The sequence below is a fragment of the Seriola lalandi genome, unplaced genomic scaffold (assembly GCF_002814215.2).
Source record: "Seriola lalandi dorsalis isolate HSWRI2012SDOR001 ecotype SW California unplaced genomic scaffold, Sedor1 jcf7180002054801, whole genome shotgun sequence".
Taxonomy (NCBI): domain Eukaryota; kingdom Metazoa; phylum Chordata; class Actinopteri; order Carangiformes; family Carangidae; genus Seriola; species Seriola lalandi.
The window spans coordinates 792585-808965 of record NW_019525354.1 but is presented as its reverse complement, the minus strand read 5'-3'; the positions used below and the strand labels follow the sequence as shown (position 1 = coordinate 808965).

Below are 16381 nucleotides of genomic sequence, written 5' to 3'. Positions count from 1 at the left end.
CACTTACCACAAAGACTCCTGGACTTGTTCCAGACCTAATAACTGACTCGTGTATTCCCCAGACAGGGGTCATGGGTAAATCTGACACTTTGATAGGCTCTGATCTTTAAAGATGCTCCCTCAGTTGCACACTTGCTTGGATTTTCTCCAAGCTTAATTCATAGCCTTTATACACCGGTGTCAGGGGGTCTTTGATCAGCCTGACACCTTGCCAGCTTCTAAATGTTAATCATGCTTCCTTAGTTGAACACTAAGACTTCTCCTGAGATAAATATATGGCACTTGTACACCCTTGTCTCGGGTTTTGAAAAAGTCTCACTTTTAAGAGGTTCCAAACTTAAAAGCTCAATAGCTTTTTTTATTTGGACCATTGGGCACAATTCCAAACTTGTAAATCCACCTTTATCTGTAAATAGGACATTTCATTCCAAGCATTCCAAATTTGAACTGTCACTGAGACCTTTGGGCATTGTCCAGTTTCAACATCCCAAAACCCACCTTAATCTTTAGCGAGGGGCACTTGAAAATATTCCAATCCTGAACTTCCTCCCTTCAAGGACCCTTGGATATTTTCCAAACCAAAACAGACGGCATGATCCCTCAGCGGGCTCTGCAACGCACAACTCTGGGCCTCATTCCAAACCAGGGTCCGTACCTGTAGGTATTAAACAGATTTCCGGAAGAATGAATGGACCTGACCTTGGTTTGCTGATGCTGGTATGGTAGACAGAGATGGAAGGAGGGGATGAAGTGAGACATGCTTGGGTGGCAGAGAGAAATGAAAGACAGTGGGGAGAGGGGAAGAGAGGCGGGGAGAGAGAGGAGAGGGGAGACGACAGAGCTAAGGGAGTTCGGCTGCATTCCTAATCTGACTTTCATGAGTTGAAGACGTGGTCCATTTTTAAAGAGGAGAAAAGACCGGGTGAATTCAGAGAGAGGTCATATGATCATCAAATAATTATAGCCAGTCAAAAATAATAAATGTATACCTTATTGTATGAATTAAAACAAATGTAAATGAGGTTAGTAACATAGCGTATTTTAAAATGCCACAACCTGAAACTAATTCTTCATCTGCATTACTGTATATAGTGGCAGATATAATGGAGGGTTTATGGATTCCTGTAACTAAATGAAAAATTTAGTTTTCTGTGATGTTGACAAAGCCAAACCTGGATAAACCCTGGATGAGGCTGCATCATAGGAGCTGCAGTAGTATTGTAATTTGCCCTTGATGCCCATCTTTTGACATTCCTGCTGAACCAACGGGGCATAACATGATGTGAAGCTTGAAAATCCAAACATTTCATATCAAGCTAGCTGCCTCCCAGAGTACATCTCCATCAGTTTAGAGCAGGGTTAGGCAATCATGCGCCACGGAGGATTGGAAGGCTTTTCTTTCCGTCCAACACCACACCAGATGATTCTGCTGATTTACCTTCAACCAAAGAGAGGGGATTGAATCAGTGAAATCACCTGCTGCAGTTGTTAGCTGGGATTCAGAAAAAAATAAATTGCACACTGCTGTTCCCTCATGGCATGATTGCCTGTCCCTCCAGCCTGGTTGTTTACACTCTACATGTGCTGTCAGCAGCAACATGCAGCACAAAACCGGCTTGTTTAGCTGTAGATTTTTTTTTTTTTTTCTTTGTAAATTGTTTTAAATTGATTCATGAGAAAAAAAAACATCAGAAGGAAGGGTTGAGTTAGTATCGATGTCTCTTCATACTGTTTATTCTCTTCTTCATACTAATAGTGTGGCAAACAGTGTTTCCATTTACCACAACAGGATTTCACCAGAAATAAAAATCCACTCTGATTTGGCACATCCAAGAAAGCCACCATTAATGTTAGAAAGAAAATAATTATTGGGAAAAAAAGGACATAAAGGATATAGAATGCATATCGTTTCTTTTATTTCTTTTAACATATCAGGTCTCTAAATTACTTTTTCCAGTCTTTTTGCCCTGTGACAACTTCAAATGAAGAGGTGTCTACTTGCAACCCCCTTATCAGCAGTCACAAATGTCTGATCCGGACTAGTTTACTTTTATTTCCTCCTTTTAGTAAAAATGTATTTTTTCTAGAGGCCTGACAAGGTAAAATGATCAAAGTTTACAAGAAAAAGGCAAACATCAGTGGAGAGCGGTCCTGTTTATCATATCACAACCTCTCAGATTTATCTCATGCACGGGGGGGGCCCACCACTACTCTGAACCGTACCAACACAAAATATAGTAGAGCAAGTGCAAATACATTTTAAGTGCACATAGGTGATAAATATTATGGTTCATGTCTCATTTGGATGTGTAAGTGTGTGTTCCTCCTGCAGAAAAGTACATGTAAAGAACCACTGAATACTGAAGTGAAGTTCAGGCGCAGCACAAATGCTACCTGATGGGAAACGGTTTAAAAGAAAATAATAACAAGCCCAGATACAGAAGCAAACCCACTCACACACACACACACACACACACACACACACACACACACACGCACACACACTAAGATATCAGAGTGATTGCTTGTCTGTCTGCGTAAGAAGAGACTCCCACACTGTTATAACCCCTGACTTTATGGTTTATTGGTGCAGCAAAAGAAATGTGCTCAGAGACAGATGAAAAAATCTCAGTAATTTAGTTTCAGTTGCAGGCACTTCTCTCCTTATGTCTCAGAATGAAATTAGAGGTGGAGGTGAGAGAGTGATAAAAAGACAGATGAAAAAAAAAGAGAGGGAAATTGGAAGAAAAGAGGTATGAGCACCCGAACATGAAAAGCAGAGCTTGTGATTGTAGAGATCGAGTGTGTATTTCAGGTTTCAAGATGCTGTTTTTTTTTTTGTTTTTTTTCCTCCTGTCTGTGTGTGTTGAAAAGCAGCAGACATAAGGCAGACGAGACATTAATCCTATTGTGTTCCTGGCTTTTAACTGTCTGGCGATGTAATTATGCTGAGAGAACAGTGAGGAAAGACAGCGAGGGAAGGATAAGGCATAAGAGGAAGAGAGAGTACAGGATGAAAGGATGGAGGCAAACACACGCTCACATGCGCACGCACACACACACACACCTTCTATAGCACATAACTCCAGGAACTGCAGTCATCAATATGTTTGACATCAAGGCGATTAATTCAGCAAACTATCTAAAGGATTTAATCCAGTGTCTAAAATGCAATGATATGACAGCTTCACTGTCGGCAGCTTGAAGGAAGGTTTTATGGACAATAGCGTTTCCCGGTCATTTATCAATCATGTGTCCTCTTTGTAATTCTTCATATTCTATGTAAGCAGGAGAAAATTGTATTTTATTTTCTCAATCAGTGGGCTGACATTACAGGGAAAAATGTTTTTATAGCAAAAAAAAAAAGAAAAAAAAGAAGAGGTGAAAAATAGTCAAGGAGCCTAAATACTCTAAATGTATATTCACTGTTGGTAACAGCTAAAAAATGTGCCACTTAAAATGGTTTGACATTTTGGGGAAAAAAAAAGGCTTATTCATTCTCTCGCAGCGAGATGAGAAGATTGATACCACTCAGCCTGGCTCTGTCCAAAGGTAACAAAATTGCAATGTAATTACGCTGAGAGAACTGTGAGAAAGGCAGCGATGGAGAGATAACACACGAGAGGAAGAGAGAGTACAGGGGGGAGGATGGAGGCAGAGAGAGAGTCTCTCACACACACACACGCAGACATGTAAAGGTCCAAAGGTAACAATATTTGTCTACCAGAACATCTAAAACCCACTAATTAACATATTTCATCTCATACAAGGTTTCACACATGGTGCCAGGCTGTTTCTTGGCCCTGACCAGTAACCTCCTTGAGTCTGGTTGCCACGATGGCTCATTGCTCAGATTACATGTTAGTAATTGTGCTTAATACCACATTCATGTCATATATCATAATTATCTTGTGATTTACAAATAGCATTCGTGTCAGCATCGGGAACTTTTCTGAAAGCTCACAGCCAAAAATGAGCAGTAAATGTTCAATTAAACTCAAATTTAATAGCTGTGGTGTTGTTAGTGCACAGTGTCTTAATCCTCACACGACCAACAGTAATCGCACAACCTTCGGATTGCCGTTGTCTGTATGCTAAGCTAAGCTAACTGGCTGCTGGCTGCAGTGAGACATGAGAGCAGTATCGATCTGCTTTGAGAGTAATGATTCACGTCATTCATTTACAACACTGCATGTGTGATACTGTAGAAATATAAACATACGAACACACACACATTACATCTACCTCTCCTCTTTTACATATACAAAATTTACACAGTTGCACATTTTAAAATGTCTTCTCTCATCAGTTTCTTTCCAGCCCCATTTATTTCTCTCTCTTCAGCCCCCTCCTTTCTTTTTCAATCTCTCTCTCCTCTCTCTCTCTGTCTCATTGTCCACGTTTCATTCTGTCTCTCTACCTTCTCCAAACAACTCAAGATAATCACCCAAAAGCTGGATGCTCCATTAGATTTATAACACAGTTTTACACCCAGATAGCGATGAATCTCCGAACATAAATCATATCAAGAGGACTTCATTCTGCTCTCTTACAGTCTACATAACACTGGCAAGACAGAGTCTGATTTCTATTAATCCTAATAGTCGCTGTGTGAGATGAGATGAATTTTTAATGATCCAAAAACAGGAAAAAAAATGGGTCACTGCGACGACGAGAAATGACACAGTACAGCAAATAGCATGGAATATAAATATGAATTGAGTAATAGGGTTTAGATACACATATTAAACTGACAATTGTGACACTGTTATTAAAGTTACAATTTATAATCTTTAAATGACGTAATTATTGCATCATTTATATAAATAGTCTACATACAAAGATACTGCAAGTCATAACAAAGTGCACCCGGATATGATTTCTTATTTTTCCCCCTGCTGCCTTGGCTATATAGTTGGCAGAAGGATTTGATGCAATGCTAAATATGTTTGCTTTAAGTGGAAATTTCCATTTTATCCTAAACTGTGGTAAAAAACAGCTTAACTGACGCAAATCATCCAGTAAGAAATAGTTCTGCAGGGGCCACCTCTCTGGTCCAGATTGAATTACCTTGACGAATGTATACCGCTGTCAGGATGTCAGTTTTTCTAACACTTTGTTTAATGATCAAATACCTGTGAAACAAATTCCCATGAGCCTCAGTTGTACTGAGCTTTTAGTGCTAATTACATGGATGGATTACTAAACGGGCACACTGAGCACAGGTCCAGGAGCCCAAGGGGTCAGGGCGTCCCTGGTAATGACCCTCTGTTAGAAGTTACTATTAAAATGTTAAAATGTCTCGAAGAGAGACAAAATGAATACAAAGGGAAGACTACAGAGAGATGCAAAACAACCATAAAGAGATGCATAACGACCACAAAGAAACGCAGAACCACCACAAAAAGATGTAAAATGAAGCTAAATAACCACAAAGATTCATTTTGTGTCTCTCAGGAGCCCCTCTGTGAGGGGCATAAGGGGCCTTTTACTTGTTGGTGTCCAGGGGCCCATTGGTCTCATAATTTGGTCATGGCTAACTGGCAAATGTTAGAGTACTAAATAGCTGATAACTAGCTGCATGCTTAACCAAGTTGGTCAACGTGGTACATATTATATCTACTAAACATCAACATGTTTACATTGTCCCTGTAAACATGTTAGCATGCCGCTGTTAGCATTTGTCTCAAAGAACTGCTGTGCTGAAGTAGGCTACAGTCAGACAGAGCTGCTAGCATGGCTGGAGACCTGTTCTACCGGGTTTTAGCTGTTCATAATTTCATTAGCTTGATCTCAAATAGATTCCTCAGTGATCACTATATTATTGGTATTAGTCAAATATCATTTCTTATCATATTATTATTGATATCCTTTGTTGTTGTTGTTGTGGTTCTTGTTTTCAATTTGTTTTTGTTTGTAGTCTAGTGTGTGTTGTCTCCCTGGATTTGTTTTGTTTTCCTGTGTGAGCTGTAAAGCACTTTTGGATCAAGTGCTATTAATAATTAAGTTGAGATGAGCTGAGACTTTATTGTCATGACTTTTGCTGACGATAGCACTGAAACATAATGAAAATGGCATAAGGAGTATCCTTTATCATAAGTTTTTAACATCATAACAACATAAATGATCCTCTTCATCATTTTGTTATTCAGAGTCCTGACCACTCCAGCTCTGACTGATAAACACACACACAGTTTTCCTACTATTAGCTATAAGAACAGGTGTATAGCATATTGATTGGTGTTATTTATTTTTATTTAACACTTGCTACTAACCCCCAAATTATATTTTTCTTTTGGGGAATTTTGGATTCCAAAAGCACTGTAAGGAAGCCCTATCACCACACACACACAGACGTGTACACACACTCACATGTTAATATTTCCCCTGTGCTTCTCTCCCGTGCTCTGTTCTCATCTATTTTAATGGCATGGGAATGCTGATCGGACAGAATGAACACTCAAGACAGGGTGAAAGGAACACCGGATAGCAATTTGTCACCTTCTCACCGCCTAATTTTATTAACCGAAAGAGACGATGTTGAGAAGGAGTCAGAGTTTGAATGTAGTCCACAGATACTGAAAGGTAGTGAGATGAAAGCAGTGCTGTACTGTGACTGTTTTTTCCAAGTGAATGTTTGAACCACAGTCTCATTAGCTCTTAATAAATGCGACAAGTTGAAACTAAGTTAATTCCTTTGGACAAGTAGCAATACGGAAAAAAAAGAGAGAGCTGTGGGAAATGTGAGACATCTTTGTCACCATTGTCCAAAAGGTTTGTGTGAAACCTATTGACAGGAGCAATAACACCAAAAAAGAAGTAAAAAGGAAGAGAGAACAAAGAAAGAACAGTACATACATACACTGTCACTTTTGTGTGCAGGCATGGCTTCTTTTTGCTGAAGTTTGAATAAGAACCCAGGTTATACTGTGCTTTATGGAACAGTACAAAGCCAAGAGGTTCGAGCTAATAGGAATGAATCGTGGAGGTGTACCAGCTTGACAAAAAGTGAAATATGTTTCTGATTATTCCCTTCTGTCATTTGCCAGTATCTCTCCCTTTCAAATACACAAACACACACACACACACACACACACACACACACACGAATATGCACTCATCACTTGCAAATATTTTTTTCTATTCCAAAAGAAAGGCTTTGTAAATGTTAACAAGATTGAAAGCGGTTCAGAGTTTAACCACTTGTATCCACACACACATTTAGTTTGATCTGAGAAAAAGTTCACTTTTAATTTATTAAAAGGTTGCTTTGCTTCAAAGTCAGTCTGATTAGTTGCCTGCATATGAAAACAAATCGTTTAAACCTTTAATCATCCTTATCATATTGCCTGTGTGTGCTTTATGTCTCTGTGTGTGTGTTTAGGCTACAGACCCGGATCTGGGGGCAAGCGGTCAGGTCCATTATCGGCTCGTCAACCACCAGCAGCTATTTTCCATCAACGCCACCGGAGCAATCAGAACCGCTTTGCCGCTGGACAGAGAGGTCAGAGGACATGATAGATGTATTCAAAATTTCACATGAATGTCATAGTTGGGGAGTGTAAGAGGAAAAAAAAAAAAGATAGCGGTAATCAGCGGCAAAGATGACAGTGTCAACATTTTTCATTGCTGTTGTGTTGTTGTTTGACCATGAACCTCTGTCATCTTAAAGGTGAAAGGTCACTACTTTCTGATCGTTGAAGCCTGGGATGGTGCAGTAGACCCCCGTCGATCCAGATTAACACTGTCTGTCACTGTTCTGGATGTAGACGACAACAGCCCGATATTCACCCAACAAACCTACAACGCCAACCTGCCAGAGAACAGCCCCAAAGATACCGTCATACTACAATTAAAGGTGAGTGCATGGATGGATGGATGGATGGCTTGGTCTACTTGCGGATGATGTAGTACTTAATGTTGTTATAATAATTTCAGTAGTTATTATGAAGTGATATACTATAGTATAAAATGTCTGGTAAAATGACAGATTCATTATTCTTATAAATTTGCAAACACTAAACACCAGAGTCTGACCAATAAATCGAACAGGTTGTGTATTGTATTGGCAGGTTTTAGCTTGTCTGTATAAGTAACAAAAATGCAGTGCAGAGATGCCAAAAGTATTTTTGAGAAAGTTTAGAAGCAGGCTGCATTAAATAACTGAGAACACTGACAAGTTTATTTTTCTACTGGAAAATGTTCAGCTCAGAGTGTTGGTCACAGTCCTTTTAAAAAAAACGAATTTAAGGGATTCTTATAAGAAATGTTTGCTATGTACATATATATGTAATAAAAATAAAAAATTGAATATCTATTATTTAAAAATGGAAATCTATATCTATAAAATATCTAATGTCTGTCTGGCTACATTTACTGTACTGAACTCTCACCAGAAATTGCCTTTTCAAGGTGGAGCAATGTAATTTGTAATTTGTAGTGTGAAGACTGAGTCTGGCACAGACCAGCACACACCTAAAGTAGTGCTAACAAGGTGAAAGCGTTCACAACAGGGACAATACATTTCAAAAGGTTAGATCACACCAGGGGGCTCCGGTTCGCTTGAACTCAGTTTGTCAAGGTTTTTTGCAGTTTGGTTGTTAGAGAAGTCGCCACAGTCCTTCTGTGGATTTACTCTGTCTCAGTGTCTTCAGTCCCCATGATTCTGAGATCAAGACTCTGTGGGGTGCAGACTATCTGTAGCTGGACACCTTGTTTATCTTGTTGCTGAAGATAGTTCTTTAAGAATCTGGCCTGACCAATTAGATGCCTCCTTGATAGTACTGTGTGATCAATAAGAATATAAACATCTAGAGTGCCTAAAAGTTTGGCACAGTACTGTATATGCAAGATTATTTTTTACATTATTTCCATAAAAAACATCATGTAATAACCAGGACAAAATGTACTAAAATTTTCCATTATACACATTATACAGGACCTTGAAGTCAGTTCAATAAAACCATTTCAAGTCATAAATTTGGTTCCCGAGTCCAAACGATGAGACGCATTATATTACTTAGAGTAATTTATCTACATTTTCTTTGAAATGCCCAAATTGGTTTCAAGTGAGATTCCAGCCAGCACTAGCGACTTCTGAAAAAGTCAGAATTGTAATCTCACAACACTTGCAGAGACACACTTGTGAGTTGTGGAGGAATGTAAAGTAGAAAAAGTGTTTTTTTCCCTCTAGCTACACAGGAAAGTAGTTACAGAAGGAAAAGTAAGATACAGGCCACCAGCTGGACTGTAAAGGTTACCACCACAGCGTGTTTCAGACATGACACTGCCCTAATGGAAATGCTGCTGTCTGTTATTAGCTCCAGCACATGTAGATGTTTGTCCCTGAGGCAAATATGAAAAATGCAACTTGCCATAAAACTTACAAGGCAGGGATATTTCTTTCTTCTGCTCTCTGTGACTCTCTTCTTTCTCCTTCTTTGTAGGCGATAGATGCCGACCTCAGTTCCAATCTCACATATCGAATAAGGGCTGAGGGCGCAGACCAGGAGATCATCGAGCTGTTCCACGTGGACCCGGTGACGGGGGAGCTCTCGGTTCTTAAGGTCCTGGACTATGAGGCGCTGACTGACTCAGAACCCACATACACGTTCACCGTAGAGGCTTCAGACAGAGAGGGGACCATGCCTCCGGGACTCGCCTCTGTAACTGTCAAAATAATGGTGAGTGTGTGGTTGTGAGTTTTGTGTGTTTTCACTTTAAGGGCAAGTACAGTAAACTGGCGGGGTGGCAGAGTAGGCAATGCAGGGCTGACCAGCTTTTTTGAGAGAAGGGAGGTGCAGAAAGTTGAACTTTATTTATCTGGGTTAGGAAGTTTAGGAAACTTGACTGTGGCGGAGCATATTGTAACTGCCGACTGTAGAATTTGCTCTCTACATCCGAGATTACAGATACAAGCAAAAACAAAGGCTTCTCATCACAGTTTAATCCTGTCATACACTGTGCTTTAGCCAACCAGCAAGCCTCTTCCGTCTTTTTCAACATGTGACTGACATCAAACAAACCAGCAGTATGGTGGAGCCTCCACTCTGTCCTCCTGCTTTTTCTCTGATGCTGCTGGAGAGGGAATGTTGACTGTTTCTGATTCCGTTGGAACCGGTAAACTGACATTCAGGGGCCGCACAGGTGTCTTTGCATGCATAGGCACAATCACTATATCTGTGGAAAAGCTACGGTGCGTTCATATCTTGTTGATGAAATCCGAAACTTTAAAGTTATAGACCGACAGTCTGACAAATTCTGTCCTCTTCACAGCATCTTTGTTTACTTATTGTTTTTTCTTCTGTGTCTCGATTTGACAGCTGTGAAACAAGCTTTAAAATCCATCCATCAGCCTGCTTGTGTTCGTGTCCTCTCTCTTTCAAACTTGCTGCTGTTTTCTAGTTCCGCTGACACCTGTTGAAATAAAAAATAAATAAAACACAGGTTTTCCTGACCGCTCCATTTATTCAGCTCGCTGCTGCATTTATTTTACTCACAGATAAATTGATGTTTTTTGGGGGTTTTTTTTTCTGAATCCAAGCCAAAATAAAACCAAACTCTTCAAGAACTTTTTAGTCAGCATTAGCATAAGGCTCAAGGGCTATGCTAACTGTTTTAGGTGTTTTTATCGGAAACAGCTGTTGTGTTTTCTCCCTCGTGGATGCCAGATTTTCCTAAACCTATGAATCCACTTTAGTGAGTCATTTTGGGGACAGGAGAGAGAGAGTGAAACGTAAGAATCCGAGCGAGAGCAAGCAGCAACATAAGTCAGTTTACAACATTACTGTTAAAAATGGGAGGCATTTACTGAAAAACAGAAACAGCCAGATCCACTCTATGTCTACAATGCTTATATGTTCTGTGTGTGTGTGTGTGTGTGTGTGTGTGTGTGTGTGTGTGTGTGTGTCTCTTTATCTCTCTCCAGGACATGAATGACTTTTCTCCGGTATTCAGCCAGTCAGTGTACCGAGGAATGGTTGCCCCTAATGCTATCAAGGGAACCATCGTAACTACAGTGATGGCCGATGACTCTGACCCTGCGGTGAGCATTTCCAGCTGCTGCTATTCAATCAAAATGTTTTTCGCAGTCTGCTCCACAAACTGTGTATGTATGTCTCCAGTGTGTGTGTGTGTGTGTGTGTGTGTGTGTGTGTGTGTGTGTGTGTGTGTGTGTGTGTGTGTGTCTGTGTGTTTTGAATGTGCTTGCACTTTTTTCTCCGGTGTAGCTCTTTTTTTTTACCCCAGCGTGCCACTCTGTGATAACTCAACTGGGCTTCTAACTCTAAACATCCTTGTAATATAGCCTGTTTTATTCTGCTTGCTGTAAAATGAAGGTTAGCTCACTTTAAAGTGTTCCATTGCGAGCCATTAGATAGTCTGGTGCAGTTAACCCCAGTTTTAAAAGGGTGTTAAATGCTCATGCAGGGGTCTGCCTAAGTGCAGTGTTTGAAAATATCTTAGAGGGATTTGCTGAGTCACGCAGCCTTTTGTTAAGATGCAGATCTGGAATGCAGCGGCTGTGTGAAAAATGGCTCTCATTTTTTATTGGAAACAAAAAAACATCCAACTGGTAAATTATCAATGTCACCGTATAGTAAATCAGCAAATACTTTAAATATTCATGACAAAGACGAAAGAAAAATAACGGTATTTATTTGTATTAGTGCTCAACAAGCCGTGGTCTTATTTGTCACTCCCCCACCTCTGTGCGAGAGATCTTCTACACTGGTGATGTTGCCCCAGAAACCTCTTTAAAAGTCCCATTCTCCTTTGACTAATGTGCTCGCTGTCTTCCTACATCAGCTGAATGGATTCACACTTGAGGTTTAAGCATCAAGCTAGACTCTCAAAAGCAACATTATACTGTCCAGCCAAACTGTACAATAAAACTCCCAGTGCTCAAACAAGGCACTTAATAGCATCAATACCTACATATCTATCTCTCTCTATGTATATATACAGTATTTATGTGTGTGTGTGTGTGTGTGTGTGTGTGTGTGTGTGTGTGTGTGTGTGTGTGTGTGTGTGTGTGTGTGTCTCTGTGTGTGTCTGTGTGCGTTTGAACACATACCCATATACCCAGTATTTGCCAGTATGAACTTTTGCTGACTCACTACAAGTTGTTATTTAATGGAAGCTACGCTGGAGAAGACGACTCTGAAGTACCGCTCACAACTGCAGTGCTTCTACAAAATCTAACTTTTATTTCGGGAGAAGTGACAGTTAAAGAGAAAAATTAATGACTGTTTACTAATGACTTTTTAAGTTTGTGTAAACTTGTAATATGAAGCTGACGCTGCAGCACTGAATCTTTTAGTGGTGTCGCGGTAAATGAAGAGTCTTTTTAATGGGAATATGACCTTAGAGATCTTTCTGTTTACCTTGGATACCTTCCTGTTTACTGCCATTGTAGCCGAGTTGCACCTGTCTTGTAAACATGAGACTCTGGTCCTGTAACAGCAATATAACTGAGTCATTGTCAAACATATCAGATTCATAGCCTTAATCAGAACGATGTAATCATAGTCATCATGACTACGACACGTAGGGAGATCCTCTCACCTCATGAGAAAACAATGGAGGTGAAAGCAAACAGCTCAGTTTTATAAGCAGTAAATGACCAGCTCCAGTTGTCGCTCAGACAATCGGACACACTGCCAAGACTTCAGATGATATACAGCACAGTTCCAGGGAACTGTGAGCTGGCGATCTGGCCTGCTACAAATATTTACCAGACCTATCAAATAGAGTGTCACAATGCCAGGAAGTGACCCATCCTTTCAGATATACTGTTCTATTCAGATGCAGATAAGCATTCTCACAGAAACAGTATCTAGGAGCAATAATGAGCTGCTTTTCTTCCTCCTGCCAAGATCTTTCCATTTTGAAAAGTGCTGTATAAATAAAGTTTGCTCACTTGCTGTCCATACTTTTGTAGAATACATGAAGTTATTTTACCATCATTAATACGATTATACAGCACAGCACCACATTCTCTTGTTTAATCAACTTAACGTTGTCTGGTAACAATCTGCAAATGCAGAGTGCCGGAGTTAACTTTTCCCATCTACATATTTCTTCAAACCATACTGCCTGACGACTTCAAACAGGTGTTATAAAACATTTCCCCTGACAACTAAAGAAAGTTGATTTACTTTCTCACCCTTGGAACATGTACTCATTAATGCAAACTCATTAATACCGTCTCTGCCAGATACTGTACAAAATAATGTGATTTTATGTATTTCCTGACATTTTCAGGCAAATTAGTTTTACTAACTGATGGCCGCTCATTATCAATAACACTTGAGAGGTTAATTTATGATCATTACAGTCCCTAAACTTGGAGCTCATTTATCCCGAGTGGTGTGTGTGTGTGTGTGTGTGTGTGTGTGTGTGTGTGTGTGTGTGTGTGTGTGTCTGAAATTCTTCATGAGGATTTGGACAAGGAGTTGCTGTTTGACATCTGGGTCCAAACTAATTGCTTTGGATATTAAATGCTGTAACATTTTGCTTTAATTTGAGGCTGCTCTGCAAGAAAAAAAGAAACCACACAAGTGAAACTTCATCCTATGATGCAACATTCATCTAAATGTGTCATCCTAATGTCAAAGTACATCCTGTATTTGTTTTCTTCCCAGGGAACACCGGCAGGTCTAGTGCGCTACAAAGTGGACCAGGAAGCGTATCCATACTCTGCCAGTATATTTGATGTGGAGGAACAGTCGGGACATGTGATCACCAGAGTAAATCTTAATGAGGAGCCCAACCTCAAGTTCAGCGTAAGTATGCATGAACACAATTTAACCCATGATGTACGCTGTATTGTAAGCTGGGGTCAAGACTGCCACCTGACACATGATGAATTTAAAGGGTTGTGAGAGGATTTCCTGGGGAGTAAATGAAGAAAAACTAATTCTGTAACACAACATGATCCTACACTTGGTGACTTTGCTCTAATATTTGCTTTTTGTAGGCATGAGTGGCATTGTCAGCCTATTGAAATTAAACTTTTAATCTAATTAAATCTGCTGACAACTTGCCTCATGCCCTGTGAGAGATGCATCGCAAGCAGACATTTCGTTTTATTAAAGACACAGAAAAAACAGAACTGGAAGCCTATTGCAGTCTCAGCCCTGTTTTGTAAACTTTTTGGACCAAAAACACAGGAAATGTTTTTTTTATTTTTCCCTTCCATTATAGACGTTATAAAACATGCCCATCTAGGATAGAGTGAAACAGCAGTAAAATATTCTCCCACTGGAAATTAACCTCCCATCAGGCTGTAATATAGTGAATGTATTAAATACAGCCATGTGCCGGTGAGTCTACTATATATCACAATGTAATATATATATAGTAATATAGTACAGTATGCAGCATCTTTTAATGTAATTCCCAATCAATCAAACTGATGTATTCAAACTGGAGACACTGGCGCCAGGGCTGTAGTTTGATAGAGACATCATTACGGGAGAAGATTTATCTGATGCATCCCCCTGTTCTGCTCTGTATTTAGTGGGTGGAGCTTTGGGACGACATCACATGAATTGAGTCATTAAAAATTTATTCAATCATTAATCTCAGATTTTACTTGCTTACCTGTAGCATTAGTATACATAAAGGTGTCTTTGTGCAGAGCAGCCTTATAAATCCCTATGCACTGCACAGTGTATTCCGCAGTAAAGTGTACCGCAGTAGCTTATTAGTTTCAAAACTGCCTTTTCCCAGCTGCGCTCCTCAATGGAGCTTTGGGCCATGCTAATTTCATCTTTTCATTGGGCTTTAATTAACACAACAAGGATACAGCGTCCTCTGAAGATGTCACTCAGGGGACTCATTCTACCTCGTTTGCTCCCAGTAACTCAAACAAAATGAATCAGTCCAACACTGCGCACAATCTTTGGATTATGACTGAGATAAACACTGCTCGTGGAATCATATTTTCAAGGACAGATAAACAGCTAGGTAGTCTCATTGACATATAGCAAGTGCCTGATTGCTGTGACATTACAGAGCTACTACAGCTTTAGGTGCTGAAAGCAGCATGTTTGGCTCAGAGCAGGTGGGCATGTGCAAGCAAGTGTGCAAGGCTGTCACGAGAAACCAATGCACATCTTCAGCGCAGCTGAAAAAAAGGATTTGTGCTATTGAGCAAGGTACTTCATTATTCACCATATGTTCCAGTAACGTTTGTAAGTTTCCAGCAGTAAAAGAGTAATCTATGCATTTTAGCAGGGTTCTGGTTGAAGTGTGAATTACTATATGAATATAAAGAAGGGGCAATGCAGTATCAGTGACAATTTGCCAGCTAAATATGAGCGTGGAAGCACAATATTTCACTGTCTTGATATTTAAGTTTAGCCCTCATTACGACTCCTTTGGGTCTAGTTAACAGCGGTTACCCCCCAATTAAATGAAGAACAAAGGCTAAGCAGGAACAAATAAGGACACCAGTGGGATACACACTCATCCTGCTCTCCAATTCCCATACAAATAATGTGCTTTTAGATAGCAATTTATTATTGGCCTGTCATGCATTAGCTGCATCAATTTATTTGGCTGTCCACGCTGCAGGCAGGCTGAAAAATACTGTGAACTGATCCCTTTGCAATGTTAGAGGGCCGAAACAGAACACTTGCAAACAACATGTGGAAATCTACTGAATCTACTGTTTTGACTCTGTCCTTACCTGTACCTGTGTGTGTGTGTGTGTGTGTGTGTGTGTGTGTGTGTGTGTGTGTGTGTGTGTGTCTCACAGCTGGTGGTGGTGGCCTATGATGATGGTGAGCCTGTGAAGGAAAACACAACTCTAGTAGAGATCACAGTCCTTCAGCCCTCTGTCATTCCTGTGTTCACCAAGGAAGAATACAGGTACGCACGCACACACACACACTAACACACATTGTACGTGCTATTTTATAAAGGTATGATAATTAATATTTCAGTTGTGGTTGATGTAACACCTGTTTTTACTGGGTGTAACATTAAGAACATCAAATTAATACAAGTCCCAGAGGCTTGTTCAGAATGAATGGATCACTGGGGGCAGAAAACAGTTTTTGCAGCTATTCTCTACAGATTAGAAGCTATGTTTGTACGGTCACAAATATGTTTAAACTTCAAAATGCCTGTGGATTATGTAATGCGTGATATATGCACATGCACACAAATTACATGCAATGTACACATACTCCTGTCTCCCTTGTGTGTGTAAATGCGATTTGAATCCATAGCAGGAATGGCCAATTCCACCACTTACTTTATAGAGAGGTAATGTAACTAACAATGAAAATACATTTAAAGTCTGTAAAAAAACAAAAAAAACAAACAAAGTAAGCAGTAGAAAAATCTAGGTTTAATCTGATGAAAATCTAGT

At 39.9% G+C, this 16381-nt stretch overlaps 1 protein-coding gene across 2 annotated transcripts in view; it reads left to right on the top strand.

Annotated features, from left to right (window-relative positions):
- Positions 1-16381, top strand: part of LOC111669650 (protocadherin-15-like) — a 138429-nt gene that overhangs the window by 65191 nt on the left and 56857 nt on the right. For both annotated transcript variants that reach the window (XM_087179236.1, XM_087179235.1), the window contains exons 20-25: positions 7385-7504; positions 7673-7858; positions 9447-9683; positions 10928-11044; positions 13644-13784; positions 15764-15876. In XM_087179236.1, the coding sequence (XP_087035362.1) occupies positions 7385-7504; positions 7673-7858; positions 9447-9683; positions 10928-11044; positions 13644-13784; positions 15764-15876 (914 nt within the window). The remainder of the gene's footprint in view (positions 1-7384; positions 7505-7672; positions 7859-9446; positions 9684-10927; positions 11045-13643; positions 13785-15763; positions 15877-16381) is intronic.